At 39.3% G+C, this 24791-nt stretch overlaps 2 protein-coding genes across 3 annotated transcripts in view; both read left to right on the top strand.

The window, feature by feature from the left end:
- Nucleotides 1–4314, top strand: part of cop1 (COP1 E3 ubiquitin ligase) — a 47378-nt gene extending 43064 nt beyond the window's left edge. The window contains exon 20 of the mRNA XM_061797144.1: nucleotides 3338–4314. Within this exon, the coding sequence (XP_061653128.1) occupies nucleotides 3338–3355 (18 nt within the window). The 3' untranslated portion in view covers nucleotides 3356–4314. The remainder of the gene's footprint in view (nucleotides 1–3337) is intronic.
- Nucleotides 4315–6582: 2268 nt separating this feature from the next.
- xrn1 (5'-3' exoribonuclease 1) overlaps nucleotides 6583–24791 on the top strand; it is a 40085-nt gene continuing 21876 nt past the window's right edge. Inside the window, exons 1-15 of one of the 2 annotated variants that reach the window (XM_061796295.1) lie at nucleotides 6583–6812; nucleotides 10769–11001; nucleotides 11981–12078; nucleotides 12395–12504; nucleotides 12604–12714; nucleotides 12805–12890; nucleotides 16246–16333; nucleotides 16419–16587; nucleotides 18838–18905; nucleotides 19425–19562; nucleotides 19666–19832; nucleotides 20807–20896; nucleotides 21084–21240; nucleotides 23907–24026; nucleotides 24123–24292. In XM_061796295.1, coding sequence (XP_061652279.1) covers nucleotides 6738–6812; nucleotides 10769–11001; nucleotides 11981–12078; nucleotides 12395–12504; nucleotides 12604–12714; nucleotides 12805–12890; nucleotides 16246–16333; nucleotides 16419–16587; nucleotides 18838–18905; nucleotides 19425–19562; nucleotides 19666–19832; nucleotides 20807–20896; nucleotides 21084–21240; nucleotides 23907–24026; nucleotides 24123–24292 — 1880 coding nt within the window. In that variant the 5' untranslated portion in view covers nucleotides 6583–6737. The remainder of the gene's footprint in view (nucleotides 6813–10768; nucleotides 11002–11980; nucleotides 12079–12394; nucleotides 12505–12603; nucleotides 12715–12804; nucleotides 12891–16245; nucleotides 16334–16418; nucleotides 16588–18837; nucleotides 18906–19424; nucleotides 19563–19665; nucleotides 19833–20806; nucleotides 20897–21083; nucleotides 21241–23906; nucleotides 24027–24122; nucleotides 24293–24791) is intronic. The other variant, XM_061796294.1, reaches the window with a different exon arrangement.

Genomic DNA, 24791 nt, shown 5'->3' with positions numbered 1-24791 from the left:
AAAGAAAAACAACTTGTTTTAAACCAGCTAAACCAACTTCAGCAACATTTTAAAGGCAAATGGAGCTAAAAAAAAAATTTTTTTACACATACAGTAATCTGCGATTGCCTGGCAACCAGTTCAGGGTGTACCCCGCCTCCTGCCCGATGATAGCAGGGATAGGCTCCGGAACGCCCGCGACCCTAGTGAGGAGAAGCGGCTCAGAAAATGGATGGATGGACATACAGTATTATCTTTAAACAATTATGTATGCCTCAGTGGACGCAACAACTGCAACAAAAATAATAGCTATAATAATTTAACAATTAAAGTATTAGAGGCCCCGGCTCTTTTAGATTCTCTGCAGGGAGGCTCACTGACCCAGAGAACTCGGAAGTAAACACTACACTTCTCACCGCAGCTTTATTTTAATGGTAATAATGTACCATAACATCCTTGTGATTGTGCATCATTTAACACATTGTTCGCACTTAAAAATAAGTTAATATATTAATGATGTTCAATACTGGGGAGAAGAGAAATCAGTACCAGTATGTCCTCACATGTACTCATGTCTGATAATCAGCCCGAAACCCAAAGATATTCAATGTACAATGTGAAGCAGAAACATAGAAGCCACAAATCTTCGCATTTGGGGTGACCGCTGTCAAGCCAGTTTTATTTATATAGCAACAATTCACAACAGATGTTATCTCAAGGAACTTCACACATGCAGCAGGTCTAGCGCCACACTTGAAAGAAAAACAACAGAACCCCACATGATCAAGCACTGCCCACTAGTCGGGGGCAAAGACAAAAAAACTCTAAGGAAGAGACCTGCCTTATGGAGTAGGACTCAGTCCTCATAGTCATAGTTAACGTATATACTTGTAAAATTATTCTTGTAAAATTATGGCATTTTCTCCTTATATAATTCGAATTTGAACTTTATTCTCTTAATTATTATTACTTATACTGAAAGGATACAATTGATGTGTAGAATGTGACAATACATACAGCAGCAGAAATAAGTATTTAACACGTCACCATTTTTCTCACAAAATATATTTCCAAAGGTGCTATTGACATGAAATTTTAACCAGATGTTTGGAACAACCCAAGTAATCCATACATACAAAGAAAGTAGAACAAATAAGATAAGAAATTAATTTGTGTGTAATGTGAAAGGACACAGGGGAAAAGTATTGAACACATCAAGAAAGGGAAGTGCAAAAAGGCATGCAAAGCCAAGACAAAACCTAAAATCTATCAATAATCAAACAGCAATCCAGCCCCTTGTCAGTGCATATGAATATCAGCTGGTTCAGTCCTCATTGATGGCCTACAAAAAGGTCTCATTGCCAAGGTGTGAGTCAAGATGCATCTCATGATGGATAAGAGCAGAGAGCTGTCTCAAGACCAGCGCAAAGTAATTGTTGCAAAACATAACAATGCCTTTGGTTACAGGCGCATATCTAAGCTTTTGAATGTTCCAATGAGCATGGTTGGGGCCATAATATGTAAGTGGAAAGCCAATAATACCAGCATAAATTTGCCTCAATCAGGTGCTCCTCACAAGATTTCTGACAGAGGAGTGCAAAGAATAATCAGAAGAGTTGTCCAAGACCCAATGACCACAGGTTGAGAGCTTCAAAAAGACCTGGAATTAGCAGGTATTGTCGTCATAAGGAAAACAGTGAGTAATGCCATGGCCTGTATGCATGCTCACCACGCAAGACCCCATTGCTGGAAAAAAAAGCATGTCAAAGCTCGTTTAAGTTTGCTGAACATTTGGACAAGCCAGTTAAATGCTGGGAAAATATCATCTGGTCTGATTAGAGCAAAATTGAACTGTTTGGATGCCATACTGCACACCACGTTTGGAGGAGAAATGGCACTGCCCATCACCCTAAAAACACCATACCAACAGTGAAGTTAGTATGGTGTTTAGAGATACGGTGTTAGAGGTGGGAACATGATGGTGTGGGGCTGCTTTTCAGCAAATGGTACTGGTAACCTTCACACTATTGAAGGAAGGACAAATGGGCAAATGTACAGAGACACCTACGCGGATGATGAAAATGAAACTAGGTTGGACATTTCATCAGGATAATGATCCAAAACATACTGCCAAGGAAACTCTCAATTGGTTTCAAAGAAAAAAAAATGAAGCTGCTTAGAATGGCCCAGCCAATCACCTGACTTGAATCCAATTGAAAATCTATGGAAAGAACTGCTGAAACGCAAGGTCCATAAAAGAAGCCCACAGAACCTTCAAGATTTGATGACTGCTTGTGTGAAGGAATGGGCCAAAATCACAACAGAGGAATGCATGCGACTGGTTTCTCTATACAGGAGGTGTCTTGAAGCTGTCATTGCAAACATTAAAACAAGTATAAAATAAATACCAGTTGGCGTGTTCTATACTTACACAACTTATTTTCTGAGCTTATTTGTTCTACTTTCTTTTTATGTATGGGTTACTTGGGTTGTTCCCAACAGCTGGTGAAATTATCATGTCAATAGCACCTTTGGAAATATATGTAGTGAGAAAAATGGTGACATTTTAAATACTTATTTCAGCCGTTGTATATAATGAAGCAGCACAATCCTAAACATTTGGGGCATTGTAAAGTAAAAGATTGAATGTGGATTCCCCTGTGTACGACTTTTGTTGCAATACCTCATAAAGATCCATCCATCCATTTTCTATACTACTTATCCTGTTAAGGGTCGCAGAAAGCGGACTTCAGGCAAAAAGCGGACTCTCCCTTGGGCTGCTTGCAAGTCAGTCACAGGGCACATGTAGAGTGACAGACATCCATTCTAACCCACATTCACACCCTCACTGAGGGGGAACTGTACCCATGCAGCCGTCACCAAAGTCAGGCAAATGTACCAAAATACCCTCAGTGACCTCGTAAAGATGAAAAAAATAATTGTCAGATAGTCCGTTACTCTCCGTAACTTATAAGGTACAAAATAATACCAACAATACTATGTTTAGCTACTCATTTAATTGAGTATACTGTGTTTCATCTTAATTTTGTATTTCCAAAGTTTATTGGTCAAGGAAAATTTCAAACAAGCACAAAGAGAAATCTTGAAAAAATATTTAAACAGTTCCCAGCTCAAAGGTGAACAATTCCACCAACACTAATTATCAGCTCATGCAATAACTACGACTGCCTGAAAGTTCATGTCTCATTAAAGGACAACATTAAAGACCATGTTATCCAACTAAAGTTATTTGTTCTTACATTGAGACCACAGTGTAGTGGATCTTCCAACGGTGTAATTTCTGCTTTGAACTACCAGCTGGTAGTGTTGACGTACAGTATCTTTTCTCTTTGCACAGGTACTTGAGCTTGTCTGAAGACCCACCTGATCCTTATGTGATAAAGACCGACATCACACCCTGAGCTGCATGGTTGACGATCAGTTTGATGGAAGGGAGAGGCCAAGCTGCCTACTGAACTCAGAACGCCCGATGCCCTAGGAGAACTGATAGAAATGACTATTTTAATGAGCTATAGATTTTGGACAGCAAGAGATTTGATACTAGGGCATCTGACCAAGTATGAAACGCTGCCATTTTATAGAGGAAAAAAATTAAGGATGGGTACAAAATACTTTTGTTTGATTTCTGTTACTGTTATAGCTGCTACAGTAATGCATCTCCATGGTTTTCAGTCAGATCTGTAATTTTATGCATTTTTTTGGGGTTATTTTAAGCCGTTGCTCCTGATGGTACACATCCAGCCAAATGCTACCTGTAGTGTCATTTCCCCCCTTAAAGCCTAAAGCACAGGACTAATTGACATGCAAGTTATTCTTAGTCTTCACATTCAACTTGAACTCTTAACCCAGCCGTGAATGGTTTGTCTGACTCGTTCTGTGTAGTTTGTTTTCCAAGATGGAAGAAACCAATTGTAATAAATAAAAGTTGAATTTAATTCTGTCAAATATATTGTCAGTTGTCAGACTGCAGAATGTGAGTTTGTTTGACACAAGGAAGATTAATGGGTCACGGAAAGGTTGAGAAATCCCTTCATTTATATGAAATCAGCCACTTTTTGTATGTAACCAAAGGCATGGATCAAACATGTCACATTGAAAGCACTAGAAATATACTTCTCTAGATGAAAACAACTGAGCCCAATTGTAAGTCAGACGCACTGTCTAATCGTTGCGGTAGCGTGTATGGCATAGTCCATGTGAACATGGACCGGATCAAGAGGGTTTCATAAACCCCACGAAGATCTACCTATTTTATGACAAATGGAAGAAGAGGTGTTTTCTATTTGTATATCTGAATAAATTATTTCAAAACTATTTTGTTGTACCAGGTCATTAAAAAAAACCATCTTCAGTATTTCCCAGTATTCTCTTAACTGAGCTTGTTTGAATGAGTTATGCGTTTACGGCTAGCCTTGGTAATGGGTTCCATATGAGGCTTTTTCAGCTGATTTGAAATGGTAATGTTCAAAATTCACTTTTGCCACAGATCAGATTCCTCTGTGTGGGTTTGAACACCAAAAGCCTCTAAATGTTCATGTTTATCCAATGTGTATTTTCCCCACAAGAATCCACAGTGAATCGTTTTACCCTCAGAGCATTCATGAAAGATTGCATATCGCTACAATGTTCCAATTCTTAGAGAAATCCATAATTCAATTTTGATTGTTATTCATGTGCAAAATATTGTTGACGTAATTTATTCTGTGGAAATATTGACAAATTCTATGTTCAAGGGTGGGGCAGGTTTTTCCTCTTAGACCACCACAATGAATATTAAATTAGGCCAGCAATATTTGTGTATACCTTTTGATTTAATTCAACTGGCTTAACAAGAATGTTACCACCAATTAGGAAATGCATATACAGTGCCACCAGAAAGTACTCACACCCCTTCAATTTTCCACATTTTGCTATTTTACAGAATTATTCCAGTATAGTTTTCTTGGGGGGGGGGGGGGGGAGACATATATACACATATAAATATACATATATATACACATACATATACATATACATAAAATATCCCATAATGTTCTGTCCCGCTGATCCTCACTAGGGTAGCGGGAGTGCTGGAACCTATCCCCGCTGACTCTGGGCGAGAGGTGGGGTACTCTGAAAATGTTTTTACTTTGTCATTATGGGATTTTTTATAGAAAACTACTCAAATCAGCAGTCTTGAACAGCACATAGTGAAGGGGTGTAAATACTTTCTGGTGGCACTGTATTCATATTATTCAGTGCTTTGGTGCAGAGTCTTGACATAAATTGATGAACAATATTATTATCATTATCCATTTTCCATACCGCTTATCCTCACTCGAGTCGTGCCTGTGGTGGAGCCTCTCCCAGCTGACTGGGCTAGAGGCAGGTACACTCTGCGCTGGTCGCCAGCCAATGGCAGGGCACACATAGACAAACACCCATTCGCACCTACGGGCAATTTAGACTCTTCCATTAACTTACCATTCATGTTTCTGGAATGTGCGAGGAAACCGGAGTGCCTGGGGAAAACTCCCGCAGGTACAGGGAGAACATGCAAACTCCACACAGGGGGGGCCAGATTTGAACCTGGGTCCTCAGAACTGTGAGGCAGATGTGCTAACCAGTCACCCACCGGTTTTGAAATCAAAAGTCAATATTTTTTAAAATGGGTTTTGTAACCAAAAAAATGCTTTTTATATATTCATCCATCCAGTTTCCATACAGCTTATCCTCACTCGTTTAAATTTTGGTAAAGAAGAACATGAGGTAGAGACACAGATTTGCTTTCACTGGCCACATGAAGGCGGCACGGTGGACGACTGGTTAGAGCGTCAGCTTTACAGTTCTGAGGACCGGGGTTCAATCCCCGGCCCCGCCTGTATGGAGTTTGCATGTTCTCCCCGTGCCTGCCTGGGTTTTCTCCGGGCACTCCGGTTTCCTCCCACATCCCAAAAAACATGCATGAATTGGAGACTCTAAATTGCCCGTAGGTGTGACTGTGAGTGCGAATGGTTGTTTGTTTGTATGTGCCCTGCGATTGGCTGGCAACCAGTTCAGGGTGTACCCCGCCTCCTGCCCGAAGATAGGTGGGATAGGCTCCAGCACTCCCGCGACCCTTGTGAGGAGAAGCGGCTCATAAAATGGATGGATGGAATTTCAGATTGCTATCGCACGAAAGATTACCTCATATAATTACATACAGTATTCACAACACATTGATGAATAACCAGTTTTGAAATCAGAAGCCTATAAGAACATGTTTTTCAACTACTAAATTTATTTTCAAAGGGGGATTGGTAACAAAAAAATGCTTGCAAATATCTCAATGTTATTACACCAGAACACAATAAAAAAAAATTGATTTGCTTTCGCCAAAATTATGTGGCGGGCCGCATCTGGCCCACGGGCCACCAGTTTGAAATCTTAAATGATGATTCTCTGGTGGATGGATGAAATGTGTTTATTCGTGAATACTGAATTAATTTCCCAATTTAGACGCGTCTATAAGGTCATATAAGTAACCTATGTGGAGTTTTATTTGTGTGAGTGTCCGTATTTTGATGAGCTGTTTACGTAACGTTGACGAGCTCGGAACTAAAGCAGACAACACGGCGGGTTGATTTAGTAGACGTACCACGGACAACTAGCTAGGTAGAGGCCACTGGAAACGAAACTGATTTCCATTTGCACAATTAAGTCAAACGTACTCTCTCGGTTTTGTCTGTCAGGCAAAAGTATTTAGTGTAACGGCGAATATGGGGGTTCCGAAGTTTTATCGCTGGATATCAGAGCGTTACCCTTGTCTCAGTGAAGTTGTCAAGGAACATCAGGTAAGATAGCTGTGGACTGTGGTTCCCGATTTAGCGAGCCTGGCAGCGTTAGCTTGGATAGCAGTTGGCTGTCGGCTTGCTCCGAACGGGCTGTTGAAGTTCGAATGTGCTTGACTCACTTGAACGGTTTTTAATCAATGACGGAACGATATATCTTACCGAGTTAATGTGCAATAATTGAGACCCAATAGAATCTTGGGCGGCGAAAATTTCTCGTGTACGTCAACTGCCTATTATTATGTGATTGAGCGTAGACGATGGAGATAAAATACGTTTTGTAATTCTTCACTGCGTCCTTTTGTTCAAGTGATGTGATCAGTGGCGGTGCTCGCTTGAATGGCGCCCTGTGCGAGACCCTTCGAGCCATTGCGAATGGAAGTGTGAGCCCCCCCCCCCCCCCCCTTTTTTTTGCCATACATTAGAAATAACATGAAAATTGGCTCACTGGATGAGGAAGTAAGCATCTTTAAGTACATGTATGTACAGAATATCAGGTATGAAATAATATACAATGCTCTAAATGATTGTCTGTTGCTACGGGCATGGACAGGCCTGTAGGGTGTGACAGACCAAACAACAACAACAACAAAAAAAAAACAAATAAAACTTTGTCCTCCATTTATCATACATGCAAATCCGTCGCCTTTAGGTGAAATTTTCCGTTTTGAACTCAAAATAGGCCAATTTATGTGAATCGTATAGAGCCGATCAGTTTTTCCTGGGGGGGTGGGGTCGCCATCGCTGACGTCCTAGGCTGTTTCATACTACTTGAACGCTGGCAGCTGGATCCAGTCCACACATCCACAATCCACACACACATGTAATTGTGAATTTGAATTTGCACATTCACATTTTATTTTGTAATTTTTTTTAATTGATGTTCATGCTCTGGTTAAAAAAATCAGAAGTGTCTCACTATTTACTCAGTACTTGAGTAATTATTTCACTGTGTACTTTTTGGAGGACTACTTTCACTTGAGTCCCATTATTGTCAAGTAACAGTAGTCTTACTTGAGTACAATGTTTGGCTACTTTACCCACCTCTGGAGCGGACATCCTCTATTGCTACGCTTACATTTAAGCAACATTTTTGCTCATCAGATCAGCCAGTGTCTTATTTGTTGCACTGCTCGTTTGTATTTTCACGTTGTGCTGCGGGTTGTGGCCCTGGTTGTGGTCGTAGCGGAACTGCGAAGCACACGTAACATCGATGACAAGCAGTGATCCGCTAGTATATTTTGTATTAATTAGTAAACGCGGCTATAATCTAATTAGTTTACGGATGTTAAATGTATTAAGCGACGGACCGATGTTAGGGATTTTGTCACAACACAGAATGAGCTAAGTTAAAATTCAGAAATGGCCAATAATAACAGAAAAATATTGTACCGTATTTTTACGACCATAAGGCGTAGTTAAAAGTCTTAAATTTTCTCCAAAATGGACGGGGTGCCTTATAATGCGCCGCGCAAGAAACAGATCAAGTAGAACAATGACTTTAACACTAATATTTTTCTTGAGTGAAAATACTGAAAAAGTACTTTTGACAAAAATAATTTATTTACAAGTACAACCCCAATTCCAATGAAGTTGGGACGGTGTGTCTTTTAAAGCATTTAAAAATAGAGAAAACAATCTTAACGTTTAAAACAAAGAGAAGAAGTACAATTAAAACAGAATACAGTGTAAGAAATATAATTTAAAAGTGGAAATGCTCTAAAAAGCATGAAAAAAAGTGTTTTTAATCAGGATTTAAAAACATTCACACTGATGTCACTTCAGTTGGCTATTTATTCCATTTGTGTGCAGCATAATAGCTAAATGCTGCTTCACCATGTTTGGTTTGGACTCTGCTCCACAATTTGACCCGAGTCTGTAGATCTCTGAGCCCGTCTGGGTTTGCATTCCATTAGCTTTTCTTTTATGTATTCAGGACCTAAACCATTTTTGTGTTTTTTTTTTTGTGTCTGCTCGACACATGCAAGCCTTCACTCTGGATATGTTGTTCAGATGGTAGAATGCAGTTTTAGTAATTGATTTGATATGACTGTTGAAAGTCAGGTCGGAATCTTAATACACCAAGGTTTCGGACTTGGTCTCCAGTCCACACATCCACCATCCACACACACATGTAATTGTGAATATTACTTTTCTTTTTTGTTAAAAACAATTGTCTAATTTTTGTTGTGGTTTATCCATCCATCCATTTTCTGAGCCGCTTCTCCTCACTAGGGTCGCGGGCGTGCTGGAGCCTATCCCAGCTGTCATCGGGCAGGAGGTGGGGTACACCCTGAACTGGTTGCCAGCCAATCGCAGGCCACATAGAAACAAACAACCATTCACACTCACAGTCATGCCTACAGGCAATTTAGAGTCTCCAATTAATGCATGTTTTTGGGATGTGGGAGGAAACCGGAGTGCCCGGAGAAAACCCACGCAGGCACGGGGAGAACATGCAAACTCCACACAGGCGGGGACGGGGATTGAACCCCGCACCTCAGAACTGTGAGGCTGACGCTCTAACCAGTCGGCCACCGTGCCGCCTGTTGTGGTTTAATTGAAGAAAATGTTGGCTCATCCAGTTATTTGTTTTAGACAGTGACACAACACCTCAATTGAAAAGGAAAGGGATTCCCAACCAAGTATTGAAGATTAACATATCGTTTTGAAAGTACCATATTTTGATTGATTTAATGTGACCCTAATTTCTTTCTTTTTTTCCCTACAAAAACTGAAGTAAATAGGGATTTCTTCATAGTATTCAGATTTTTTTGGAATTCCTGATTTTGTGGGTTTATGAGCTGGAAGCCCAAGTTTTGTAAAAATAAACAAACAAGCACTTGAAATTGTTTAAATTGTGGGCCCTTAATCTATAATCTTAGAAAGTTTAACCTTTTGAATGGAATTATGGAAATAAACGTTTTTTGGTCAGTGCAGTACATAATTGTAAAAATGGGTGACTAAGAAAGTTATTTGTATCAGAATGCTTCAGTAAAAACACTGTATGATCACACTGTGATAATATGGAATTTATTTTTTGTAAAATTGGTCAGCAACATAGTGGGATCGATACCCGGCCCCGCCTGTGTGGAGTTGGCATGTTCTCCCCGTGCCTGCGTGGGTTTTCTCCGGGCACTCTGCTTTCCTCCCACATCCCAAAAACATGCATGGTAGTTTAATTGAAAACTCTAAATTGCCCGTAGGTGTGAATGTGTGTGCGGATGGTTGTTTATTTGTATGTGCCCTGCGATTGGCTGGCAACCAGTTCAAGGTGTACCCCGCCTCCTACCCGATGTTAGCTGGGATAGGTTCCAGCATGCCTGCGACCCTAGTGAGGAGAAGCGGCTCAGAAAATGGATGGATGGATGTTGGGGTGGAATGGTACAATCAATGTATTGCGGAGCTTGAGCATCTGTTTCCTCAACGAAAGTTTAAGTTTGAGTTCAAACCATGTCATCTACCCATAGTTATGCTCGTTATCACAACCTACATGGTGAGTCTGCTACCAGTTTTGTGATGTTAATTTCAGTCAACAGCAGTCGGCGATAGCACCCCACATGGCGGCCCCCTGAGATGGATGAAAATTGATAAATTAATCTGTTTAATTGTTATTCCACAAATGCAATATTAATTAGAATACCATGTTTCGACTAGTGCGGGCACAGCACATACATATTCTTGTCCAAAATGTTGTTTTAGTTTAGTTCTCCTTTTCAAAAAAAAAAAACGCATTATGGCTAGGGGAAAAAAAATATGCAATTTGAATAGTGTGAAATAGAAGTCAAGTTATAATCAATGCAATCCATTACTCACGTGAAAATGTAATCATGATTCAAGAGATATTTTCAATTGGTGTTGAAAATGTTCTGTAGATGAATGTAAAATCATCATTTAATGTTTGGTAAGCTTTTTTAATTTCACTTCTAATCTTACAAAATCATAATGTTCTTTTTCAGATTCCAGAGTTTGACAATCTCTATCTGGACATGAATGGGATCATCCATCAGTGTTCTCACCCAAATGATGAGGACGTTCATTTCCGCATCTCTGAGGAGAAGATTTTTGCAGACATTTTCCATTACCTGGAGGTGCTTTTCAGGATCATCAAGCCACGCAAGGTCTTTTTCATGGCAGTAGATGGTGTGGCACCAAGGGCAAAGTTGAACCAGCAGAGAGGACGGAGATTCCGGTAAATGCAGGATTTTCAGTGGATATAAACATTTTTCAGTTGTCACGTTTTTGTGATTCAAAAAGCTCAATCGAAAGTATTTCAACTTTTTTTCCACCTCTAACCTGTACAACTCATGGGAAAAAATCTTTTTGTGAGAAAAAGTCAAAATAAACTGAGGATATGCTTGTTAAGTGTGTACACGTTCTGATACTGTAAATGGGCATGTGGCTGTGTTCAGAATTAACCAATCACATTCAAACTCATGTTGAGTGGAAGTCAGCTCGAGAAGTCTGAACTTTCACTGGTTTCACGATTCGATTACAATTATAATGTCCACTATTTGATATTATGATGCATCATTAAAATTTTCTGTGTTACAGTATTTGGATACACAGGGCGTCCCATAGGTTTCCATACATAGGGGAAAATTATTTTATTAGAAAAACATTTTTATTTAAATAGTACACTCTAGATGACTACAGATGTTTTGCCAAACCTGTTACGTGTCCTCCACTGCTAAAGAACACATGAACACATCTGGAGTTCTACCTCTAATGGTGTTGGTGATACAAAATTACTGCTTTAAATTCGAGTCTACTTCATTTGACTCCGTATACTTGTTCTCCCATAGTCCTACTTTACACTACTTGCTGAGGTTGGTGGTACTTTGAAAGTAGTCTAGCCAAAAAGACCAAAGAGAAGTAAAAACACTAGCCAAGTCAAAACTGGGGAGGCACAAAGAGCTCAGAAAGTACACCAGCTCCTCTCTTACACCCTTTCTTGATTTCCATATTTTTGAATGCGTTTTGGCGTTAGGGCGAGTCTGATATACAGTATGACTAAATTAACCCCCCTTTTTTTTTTAAGTTTATGGACAATGTGCACATATATTAATCAATATTCAAAGACTTGAAGGGATGCTTGCACCAGATTAATTAACATAAGTTAGTTTTAGAGACAACATGATGTTTATATGTGCATGTGTTTTTAAATGAAGGTCTGCCAAAGAAGCAGAGGATAAAATAAAAAAAGCTCTGGATAAAGGAGAGGTGTTGCCTACAGAAGCTCGCTTCGACTCAAACTGCATCACGCCAGGTATGCCCCCTTTTTCTTGTCTTTTTTTCTTTTTGCTTCTTCAAATACCTCTGACCTATCTGTATAGCAATCAGCATTTTTGCTTTTCCCCATCATCTTCATTCACAGCACAAGACATTTAACTCTGCGTCTTCGTCGCGTATGAATCCAAAAGCTAGTTTATTTTTAGCCTTGCCACGTGTCTTGTTGCGCACAGTTCATGATTTTGATTGATTTTGAAAAAATGCAATAATTTTCCCCCCAAATGTTTTTTTATTTTATTTTTTTTTTTTTTTAAGCATTAGCAAATTTAATGTACTTGCTCGTCTCCCTCCAGGCACTGAGTTCATGGTGAGACTCCAAGAGCAGCTGAAGTATTTTGTCCACAACAAGCTCTCCACTGACAAATCTTGGCAGAATGTCAAAGTCTATTTATCAGGTCATGAGGTGTGTGTATATTTGTGCATGTTAACATTTTTGAGTTTAAGAATCATTTTTCTACGTTGATATACTGACCAATTTGGAGGCTTTCCATCTATTTTGTAGACCCCTGGTGAGGGAGAGCATAAGATCATGGAATTCATACGTTCAGAGACTGCGAGGCTAGATCATGACCCCAACACGCGCCACTGCTTATATGGCCTGGATGCTGACCTGGTAGGATTTGTGTACATGTTAACTTGATGTGTCTGTGTATCAATATGTCAGGTCTCTCAGGATTTTTATGGTGTTTTGGCCCATGAATAGATCATGTTGGGTTTGACCAGCCATGAGCCAAATTTCTCCCTGCTCAGAGAAGAGGTCCGCTTTGGAGGAAAGAAATCCCAGAAAAGGTTTGCATTGTTATTGTTCATGTTTATTTTGTTAATTTAAAATTTTCAAGTTCTGCGATTTTCTTTAATTCTAGAAATGGAAATACTAATTTTAACCCCTCCAAAGAGCAATTAGCTATCTGACTTGTTTGATTGCGCAATAAACTCAGCTCAACTTTATTTCTAGAGCACTTAAAAACGACCAGAGCTGCACACAAACTACCTTACATTATATGAAAATAAAACATGAAAAAAGTTAAACATAGGACAAATTGAAACAATAGATTAAAAACAACATTAGAAACAAAACACTAATACTCCGAAGAATAAAAATGAGTTTTAAAACGAGTTTAAACAAACAAACAAATTGCTTAGCTGTACATAGCAATTTTGTCTTGGCCATAGCAAACAATCTTTTGCTTTTTTAGATCATACCATTTCTTTAAAGATAATTTTTCAAGATGTATATAGTTAACCCCCCTGCGAAACACCATAGGGACCGAGTCCTGCTGCGAATAGCGAAAAGCTGAGTAATTGATGCCCCCGCCCCTCAACCCAAATTCTTATAGTTTCCTGTATTAATACTTTAAACCATAACTATATCATTAACTATCTTAAATAACTGGTATCATTTCAAACTCATTTTACAACATTACATTACATTACAGTTGCAAGAAAAATATGTTGAACCGTTTAGAAGTACGTGGCTTTCTGCATAAATTGTTCATGACTCTGTTACCAATGTTTTGCTGTTATCGGGCCCATCATGTAAACATTCGCAGTGCAGGGTAGGGTAGGATGTCGAATTTTGATAGCGATTTTGGCTTCTCACGATCATAAAACATTATAAATGAAGAACGAGTAATGTGCCACTCTGTGTGGTCTGGGCCTGCGCTGCAGCAAGATTGTGACGTCCGTGGATCAATATGTAGAGGAAGCCTTTTTTCCACAGAAAAAAAAGTCATTTCGCACATAGTCAAGGGTTCACTGTTGTCATTTAGATGGACCTTTCCACCTTTAAGGTGCTTGAAAATTGCCTGCTGAACAAAGGGAACATGGGAATCGAGCAGCCGCGAGAGAATTCAAGATCAACAAATCCATGGTTCGCAAGTGGAGGAAGCAGGAAAACGAGCCTCGCCAAGTCAAGAAGATGAAGCTGAGTTTCCGCGGAAACAAGGCGAGGTGGCCTGAGTTGGAAGACCAACTCGAGCAATGGATTAATGAGCAAAGAACAGCCGGGAGAAGCGTCTCTACAGTCACCATTCGACTGACGCTTGCAGAAGAAATGAAAATTAAATTTTTTCAAGGAGGTCCGCCTTGGTGCTTTCGTTTTATGAAACGGCGCCATTTATCCATCCGGGCAAGGACTACCGTGGCGGAGCAACATCCGGCAATCAAAAGGGCTCCATGGACGAGGAGAAAATGAGAGAGTGGCTGAGTGAGGTGTATGTAAAGAGACCGGATGTTTTTTTCCACGCGTCACCGTCCCTGTTGATCTGTGACTCCATGCGCGCCCATCTCACAGCCGCTGTGAAAAACCAAGTGGAACTAAGACTGGGAGGCAACGCCGAGCGAGTTACGCCACCATATGTGAATGGATTATGGATGCTTGGGCTAAGGTATCTGCTTTGACTGTTGTCTGAACTTTCGCAAAAGCCGGCATCATTGCTGAACAGCCCCCCGGCAACGAGACTGACTCTGACAATGACGAGAGGGAACCCGGCATGTTTGTTGGAGAACTTGCCCAACTGTTCATTTCGGATACAGAACATGAGGACTTTGATGGATTTGTGGATGAGGATTGATCAAAAATTTACGTGGGTAAATTGTTAAATACTTCAATAAAGTACAACCGAACCCAGTTTTGCTCCCGTTGCCTTTTTAAAAACATTGTTTTAGCGTGCATGCATGCTACTGTATGTTTTAAGCTAGCATATGTTTTACCATGCCTGCGCCCAATAATAATGCGCCTTATGTATGTGTTAAATACAGAAATAGACCCCGTAACTGAGACTGCGACTTTTAATACGGTGCGCCCTATGGTCATAAAAATACGGTAGTCCAAATAATTACTTGAGTGAAAAAACTACTCAAGTACCGAGTAACTCGTGAGTAACTTCAAATATTTTAAAATCAGAGCATGAACGTCAAATAAAATAAAAATAACTGAATAGAATTATGCAAATTGAGATATTACTGAACAATATTACTTAATCTAAAACATGATAGATAAAATATTTATAAAATAAAATCTTAAAGTAACAAATTAAGGCAAATTCACCTACAAGAAATGGTCTTATATTGCTGCTGGTGGCTCACCAGGTCGAAAACAGGAACAAGGCTGCATTGGATATAAAATGTAGACAGACCCCTGTTCAAATGCCAGGTTTTTGTGTTGTAAAATAATTTTGACCAAGATAAATCATTTAAAAACTTTTTCCACCATTTATGTGACCTAGAATTTGTGCAACTTAACAGATTTATTTTTGTATCTTTTTGAGAGGGGAGGTGAAAATAAACAACTGAAATAAACTTGAATATGACTGACTTGGACTTGACGTTTAACTTGCTGCCTTCTTGGCTAGGTCAACAATGCAAAAGAGATGTTCTGTTTTAAGTGGTCTTTTACCGGGTTAAATCAAATTAAATAAAAATAAATCTGGTTGCACAAGGATGCACTCCCTCTTAAAAAAGGCATGTGTCTGTGTTCAGAAGTAACATATCACGTTTAAACTCGTTCAATGGGAGTCCACACTCAACTGCCCCCATTTCAATTTTTAAGTGGCTAAAAAAAACATGCATAGGGCGTTACAGAAACATTTGCTTCATCCACTGAAATCACTGAAGACTTGATAGTGTGTGAGAGAGCATGTTTTACAGGTACTTGTGACCATAAAATAGTGCTAAAGTTGCCATATCCACATCCAAAATAACACTTAACCGCAAGGTGTTTTCTCCAGTTACAAGTGGGCTGTAATGTCCAAGTTTCGACAGTGACAAAAGTACGCTGCGTGTTAAAGCTGTTGTTTTTCGTGGTCTGTAATGTCAACACGAGTCGTGTGCGGCTGTCATGACTCACTTTGATTGGCCTGTAAAGCCCAATAGAAGACTGCGCGCGGACATGGGACTTTCCTGTGTCGTTCAATTAAGTCAATAATCACTGTGGTAATCACAGTGGATTGGTGAAACGGTGCCCGATGCGAAAGTCGAAAATGAAACTCTAAAAATAGATTGCGCACACAATTATTGATAAATGAAAGTTGCGAGCGGCATGTAGATTGTAATTTGTCCAAAATGTAAATGGAATGGTGTAAATGTAACACGTTCCTACCCACCTCTCCTGCTGAATGAGTCCTGTCTGTCTCATCACTTCCAGGATAACTGCTCCAGAGGAGACAACATTCCATTTGCTTCACTTGTCTCTTATGAGGGAATACATTAACTATGAGTTCTCAGTGGTTAAGGTAGATTCACACTCACATCATGGCATACACAGACATAAAACCTGCGCTAATTCTGATTGATCTCAATTTTGTTTTTTTTTTGTAGAAGGAGATGGGCTCTGATTATGACTTGGAGAAGATAATAGATGACTGGATTCTTATGAGCTTCCTAGTGGGGAACGACTTCATCCCTCACCTTCCTCATCTTCACATTAATCATGATGCTCTGCCGTTGTTGTATAAGACTTACATCCATGTGCTTCCCAGCCTTGATGGTGAGCGACATGAACAAAAAAGTTTTCTAACTTCAGAGTATGTTGAGTCTTTTGTGTTTTAATTCTGTATTAACGGTAACAAATTTAGCACCTAAAGTAAAGCGCTTTGTGCTTGGTAGATTATTTCTTTGTTGTAACAACACTTGGCAATCAATCATATGCCAATGGAAAGTCTGTTAGATAGCATTTTAAATGGTGCCAATTTTAAGGCAGATGAATTTGTGGGACAAGCAGCAGAGCTGAGTATTTGGGTTGTGCCCATGAAAAATGTAAAATCTTGTCTGCCGATGCCTAACAGTTCATTTTGCTGTTGCCATTGAGTTTAGTTTGGTGGAGTACATGATTGAAGTTTGGGGGGGGACACGCATTCACAATTTAACTTACTATTCATTTAACAGTCGTAAGTCTCAGTAGTTGTCATCTTGAAGGATAGAATTTGGTTCCTGACTGTGGAGCTATGGGTTGGCCTCTGGTTACAGAATCTCTTCTTGATATCTCTGCATTGAGATTGACTCCAATGATGACAAACCTCATTTTTCCTGTGAGAGAGGCTCCGCCCCACACCATCACACTGCCTACACCGAAATGTTACTCTGTCAATGCAGCAATCAGCATAGAGTTCTCTTTGTCTTCTACACACTTTGACCCTCCGATCCAGATGCCGTAGGCAGAATCTGGACTCCTCGATGAACATGAGATTGCTTCTGGTAATGCACCGAAATGAAAATTCTTGACCGAAACCGAAAACCTGAAACTGGGAACCTATGTCCGAAAGCCAAAACACCAGAAGAAAATACAATGAGAGCTGAAAACCACCTTGCTGAGCTGATCTTGATTGGTGTATTGCACCAAAAGAACCAGAACATCATCGGTCCTTACAAACCGTGATGACAAGCTAACAGCATGGAGCACCATTCTGGTGTCCTCCTCTTCCTGGGTGCTAAAAAGCTCATTTATTGTTTCTTGGCCAGTGCCATTCACTTTGATCACAATTTATCCATCTTGAAATCCTCCAGTCAACTATAGAGGTATTCTAAGGAACTGTCTTTTGCATTTTCTATGACGTATTCCCTAACAAATGTTTCCATCGGCTTTCAGAAACAGCCTATAGGGCTGCACTGTTCAATTTCCAATGGTGTGATGAGTTGGTATATTTTGAGGAATAACACCCTCTCCGCTGATGTTCATCTGTCTTGATTGATGCCTTGGAGTCATATTGATCAAACGCTACAGTGACTGATTCAGCCTGGAAAGTTGGGCTTCTGAGTATCCTTATCAATCTCTTTAGAACATCCATCCATCAATCCATTTTCTGAGCCGCTTCTCCTCACTAGGGTCGCGGGCGTGCTGGAGCCTATCCCAGCTGTCATCGGGCAGGAGGCGGGGTACACCCTGAACTGGTTGCCAGCCAATCGCAGGGCACATAGAAACTAACAACCATTCGCACTCACAGTCATGCCTACTGGCAATTTAGAGTCTCCAATTAATGCATGTTTTTGGGATGTGGGAGGAAACCGGAGTGCCCGGAGAAAACCCACGCAGGCACGGGGAGAACATGCAAACTCCACACAGGCGGGGACGGGGATTGAACCCCGCACCTCAGAACTGTGAGGCTGACGCTCTAACCAGTCGCCCACCGTGCCGCCCTCTTCAGAACAATTTCAGCTAAATTCAACTTCATTGAAAGTTTTGAAGTGATCCTCATTCAGAGCCAGCCTGTACCATTTCCATCCCATCTATTATTATTATCATTATTATTATTATGTGAAACTTGGCTTTAAGTTTCAAGGTACTGGGGGTCACTCCATACAATGCTGCAACTTGGTTTTATGGAACACCACCTTGAAGTTTTGGTAACTCATAGGCGCTGTCCAGATCAGTCAAATGTGGCATGTTCATTCTTAGAGGAGACACCTACTGATCACTGTAGCAGGGCCCATGCTACCAGGTTGGTACCTTATTGGCAAAAGCAAGATCAAGCTGTATGGCATTTGCAGAGATAATTTGGCAATTTTTCCATTGGAGCAAAGCCGCATACTTAGCTCTGCAGCTCATCCACACATGCATGTTCCTTACAGATATGGCACCATTTAAAAATGGAAATAAAATCTTTCCAGTGGCATAAGGTTTATTGCAAGAGCATTGTTGCAAGGATATAATGTACCAAACACAAATGCCCTTACTTTTTGTGTTAAGTTTACTTGTTATTAAACCTTTGACATGTATCAAATTGATGTCTTTTGTACTCAGGTTATCTGAACGAGAATGGCCACCTTAACCTTGGAAACTTTGAGAAATACTTGGAGAAACTCTCTGAGGTGCGGCTTTCAGAAACAAATTCTCCCTTTTTAAATCGTAACTGGGCATTGTTTTTGTCTTGGAAAAAAAGTGCTAGAAATTCTTTCAATAAGTTTCCCATTATGTTTTGCTGATCCACACATTGATATCCCATTACCGATTAACGAAATGGGTAAGAAAATTTCGTGGCTGTTTGAGAGAGGTGGTTAAGTTTTAAATGGTTGGATCCGGGTCTGTAATCCAAAAACTAATTTAATCCAGATGTAATACATTTTGTGCATTGCAGCAATTAAATTTAACATACACTCTGTGTTTTATATGCTTATCTCTGTGAAATCTCATCAGATCTTAGTTGATTTTATCTTGGTATTCTGTTTGTGCATGCAATAAACACATACTGATCGGGCTGGCAGCAAATGTCAATTTTTAGTTGAGATCTTAGAGGGCACCATGTATAGTCATTTTGAGTATTAGCAAAAGTGCTCAACATAATAGATTTCTATGTATTATGTTTGTATTGTTTCCCTACATTTGTCCAGTTTGACCATGAACATTTCAATGAAGTATTTGTGGACTTGAAGTGGTTTGAGAGTAAAGTTGGGAACAAGTACCTGAATGAGGCGGCCGGCCGAGCAGCAGAGACTGAAGCTGCCAGTAAACGCACCGACAAGGAAGAGGTAGGACTGCAATGATCAAACCTTGTCCAGTATTCACTGTTGTGTTTTCCTCCATACTTAAACTTACTTGTGCTACTTACGGCACATGCCTGTGTGTCTACAGGATTCCTCTCTCCCTCTGGCAGCGTTGACCTCACCTGATAAAGTGTTAGATAGTGGAAAAGGACCTGCTGTCGAGGATGATGATGAAGATGATTTATTTGAAACGGAGTTCAGACAGTACAAACGCACATACTATATGACCAAGATGGGGGTGGACGTAGTGTCTGAGTGAGTTTATTGCCACACACCCCACACACAATTTGTATGAAAAAGCCGGTTAATGCATTACTACAATGGATGCAGTTGAAGCTGATTGTTTTGTTTTTTCTTGTAATGAACAATTGACAAATATTCTTCGTCCCGTCATCAACTTGATAATACCTTTGGCTTCTCCTTTGTTCACGCAACCTTATGAAATGACAGCTGCTTTTTCAAAAGACGACTTTCATCCCGTTCAGCTTAACCCTATTCAAGGGTTGTCATTATCAAATTGTCCTCTTCCATATCTCTGTCATCTGCATCTTCTGCTCTTACTCCAGCTATCTGCAAGTTTTCATTCAACACATCCAATTTGCACATTCACATTTTATTTTGTAATTTAAAAAAAAATTATTATTGATGTTCTTGCTGTGGTTAAAAAAAAAGTTACTCACTATTTACTCAGTACTTGAGTAATTACGTCACTGTGTACTTTTTACTCAAGTAATTTTTTGGAGGACTACTTTTGACGTTTTACTTGAGTCACATTGTCAAGTAACAGTACTGTTACTTGAGTACAATAAGTAACAAGCAACAGTACTGTTACTTGTCAAGTAACAGTACTGTTACTTGAGTACAATATTTGGCTACTCTACCCACCTCTGGAGCGGACATCCTCATTTGGCCTTTCTTACAAAGTATTTTACAGAAAACAATGATTTCCCCTTAAAGTAGAAACGTCACAACAGAAGTTTTTTATTTATTTATTTATTTATTTTTTAATTTTCCATCCATCCATTTTCTTTACAAACTTTAGGCACTTTAGACTCGTCGTTAGTCAATCGAAGGGCTGTAATTATTTTATATTCTGACTCTGTCTTATCGATGTTATAATTATAAGCATTTACAGTTTATAATTTAAAGGATTAGAAATAAGAGATGGGACAATACATCAATTTGTAGTATTTTAAGTGACCTGAAAAGATGTTTGTTTTCTTTTGCAGTGATTTTCTATCAAAGCAGGCCAAATGTTATGTTGAAGGCATCCAGTGGATTCTCCACTACTATTACCATGGGGTTAAATCCTGGAGCTGGTGAGAATTTATTCCCATTTAATTTTTCAGCAACCTGATACGTCATTTCTTGCTGAATTATTATTATAATTTTTTTTTTACTTACTTTATTACTCCCCAGAGAAATTGCTAGGGATGTTATTTTAGACTTCGTAAAACACCCATCAGTTTAAGCTTATTAATAACATATATGTTTTTGTTTCTCTAGGTTTTACCCCTACCACTATGCACCGTTCCTGTCAGACATCAGAAATATTTCAGAATTGAAGTTGACTTTTGATCTTGGGAAACCCTTCATGCCATTCCAGCAACTCTTGGCAGTCCTACCCGCTGCCAGCATGGAGCTGTTGCCTGAATGTTACAGGGTAACACACTTCTTGTGTACTCTAACACACATCCAGCAAGAAAGAAGTACTTTTATTAATATATTGTATTTACTTGGATTTCTGCATAAATCGGTCCTATAACTGATTTTCTAAATCACCAATCGACAATTTACTTAAATTCATAACACACAAACAATTATGTTAGCCTGCTTTTTTTTAACACAACATGAAAATGTTCACAGTGCAGGCTGGATAAAGTATATAAACCTTTGGATTTAATAAGTAATAGAGCATCCTTTGGCAGCAATAACCTCAACCAAAACTTTTCTTTAGTTGCAGATCAGACCTGCACAACAGTCAGGAGGAATTTTGGACAATTCCTGTACAAAACAGTTTCAGTTCAGCAGTTTTCTTGGGATGTCTCTTGCGAATCGATGCCTTACGGTCCTGCTACAGCCTCTCAATCAGGTTGAGGTCAGGACTCTGACTGAGCCACTCCAGGATTCTGTGCTGTGCTCTTGCAGTCATCTTTCCAGGATGGCCACTGCAAGAGAGAGTAATACAGTGCAGTGAAAAAGTATTGGCCACCTTCTCAAATTCTTATATTTTTGCTTAGTTTTAATCTTTAAGATCATCAAACAAATGTAAATATCAGACAAATAAAATTTCCCAGCACTGTAACTGTGATTAGCTTTTTCAAGTCATAGACGATCTGTTTTACTATAAACTGATGAATATCAAGGCTTTTTAGATACCTGTACAATTTTGTGACCCTTTACAGCACCATGTAAGTCAACAATTAATAATCATATAAGAGATCTTTTGTGCGAGAGATGGCGCACATCAGGCAATTCTTGAGAATAGAAAACTGAAAACTGGTATTTTTTTTAATGGGGCAAGGCAGTGTTTCTCAAGACCACTAATTTCGTCACATTTGTTGAACTGTAGGTTGACTGACTCCCTTTAGGTAGTTTCATCGCATGGTTGGACAACTGTCTCCTCCTTCTCACAGCTGTGATTCCACATTCATCAGAATAATTCTACGTTTATATGGTTCATTTGATCCAGAATAATCTTACCATTAGGGCTGCAACGCACAATTATTTTAATAATCGAATTTTTTTTTCTCGATTAATCCATGAATCGGATTCTAAAAAGCTTTTTAAGATTTCCATCCATTTGTTACAAAACAGGACATAATTTCATATTGACAGTGAAAAAAAATACACATTGATTATGATATAGTTACTGGTTTGGCCCTTAACATGTCAGGAAATGGGCAAAAATGTTGGTAATTTTCCAAAGTAAAAGATGTTGGCAAAGGTCTTATTTTGATGAAACACTGATAATTAGTCTGCTTTATTATTATCCATTTATCTTCTTTTTTCACCGCTTCTCCTCACTAGGGTCGCGGGCTGCTGGAGCCTATCCCAGCTATCTTCGGGCGGGAGGCAGTGTACACCCTGAACCGTTCGCCAGCCAATCGCATGGCACATAGAAACAAACAACCATTCGCACTCACATTCTCCAATCAACCTACCGCGCATGTTTTTGGGATGAGGCACGGAGAGAACATGCAAACTCAACACAGGCGGGGCCGGGATTTGAACCCAAGTCCCCAGAACTGTGAGACAGATGTACTAACCAGTCGGTCACCGTGCCAGCGCTTTATTATTATAATAAATATAATTATTATTTACCGCTTTATGATTACAATATAATTAATATTTATTGTTGAGAGGCTGAAATTCTGAGGAATTGGACAATGTTAAGTTAAAGCACCCGTAGGAACTTTAAACATCTACAATGTCTCCTTTTTTTTTTTTAACACAGTACGTCTCCACAGAGCCACCAAAGATGATAATAGACTGTGTGTAGGCTTCAGTAATGTTTGTCATGATCATATTAGTATTAATAAATGATATACAGTGGAACCTCGATAAAACAGACCCCGATAGAACGCATCGGATAAAACAGACTGAACAATGTGTCAAAAAATAAGATTCCATTTGTCACTTAAATGCCTTTGACAAAGTCTGTCTGTTGCAAAATTGTTTACTGATGCTGTGGTGCAATGCAGGCAGAGAATAGGACTGAATATCCAATGAATTCAGTGGCTATCAGAATTTAATAGGAGTAGTGAATTTTTCAATTTCAGTTTCGTTACTTGGTATGATACCCTTCACAGTTAGACGATCAACTTGAAGCTTGAACGTTGACGTTCCATCACTTGCCATTTTTAACTTCCAATTCAATCATTTGACCAACTATGTGTATATAATTGTTTTTACATCATAAACAATGTGAAGTCAACATTTTAGATCACATGGAACATTAAGGTTGTTTATATTTTTATTCTAATTCAGGTTTAACTATTTCCATTTTTTTACTGCTAAAACCCTAGATTTACCTTTTCAGTGTTATGCAATGAATGTTTTTCTATTTGTGTAGCTGTAGAAATAGATTAGAAACATACTTCTTGTTCTTCAGCTGAAGTGTACCCTTCTGTTGTAAGGGTTGTGAGCTTTGTAAAGGTAGACTACTTGTAAATAGTAATAATTATATTCAATATATCCAAACGGTAAACTGTGGAATGTGGCTAGCAAGGAGGAGAACAAAGTTAAGCTTAAACATTTCAAAACACAGCTCAATGCAAGCCTTGGTCACAATTGCAATAATTAATATACTGTTTTTTTATTTCCCAGCACCTGATGACCAGTGAAATGTCGCCCATTATTGATTATTATCCTACAGACTTCAAAACAGACCTCAATGGAAAACAGCAAGAATGGGAGGCCATAGTGCTCATTCCCTTCATTGATGAGGTAAAGCACACGCTTACAGTACAGTGGACACGCCAGTTCATAATTTGTCACCCAAACATGGACATTTTCTGTCTTTTTTTTTGGTTTTTTCAACAGAGGTGTTTGTTAGCAGCCATGGAGAGCTGCAATTATAAGTTGACAAAAGAAGAAAAAGCCAGGAATCATCACAGCGAGTGTGCTCTATATACATATGAGGATGAAATCGACTTCACATACCTCTCAACTGTTCCTCAGCTCTTCCCAAATATCATCCACTGCCACGTCAGGTAGACTGTTCCCCCTTGACTCTTACACTGGTGGACTGAGCTCAGTCAGATTTCTAAAGTATTATCTTGCTGAATCCTGTCATACATTAATTAGGTAGACTCATAGTACAACCCCAATTCCAATGAAGTTGGGGCGTTGTGTTAAACAAATAAAAACAGAATACAATGATTTGCAAATCATCTTCAACCTATATTTAATTGAATACACTACAAAGAGAAGATATTTAATGTTCAAACTGATAAACTTGATTGTTTTTAGCATGTAATCGTTCCAAAAAAGGTGGGACAGGGTCATGTTTACCACTGTGTTACATCACCTTTTCTTCTAACAACATTCAATAAACGTTTGGGAACTGAGGACACTAATTGTTGAAGCTTTGTAGGTGGAATTCTTTCCCATTCTTGCTTGATGTACAGCTTCAGCTGTTCAACAGTCCGGGACCAAAACCTGTATGTACCTTTCAGCATTAATGGTACCTTCACAGATGTGTAAGTTACC

The sequence above is a fragment of the Phyllopteryx taeniolatus genome, chromosome 14 (assembly GCF_024500385.1).
Source record: "Phyllopteryx taeniolatus isolate TA_2022b chromosome 14, UOR_Ptae_1.2, whole genome shotgun sequence".
NCBI lineage: Eukaryota > Metazoa > Chordata > Actinopteri > Syngnathiformes > Syngnathidae > Phyllopteryx > Phyllopteryx taeniolatus.
Note: the sequence above shows the minus strand (reverse complement) of the source record. Positions and strands in the feature narration are given on the sequence as shown.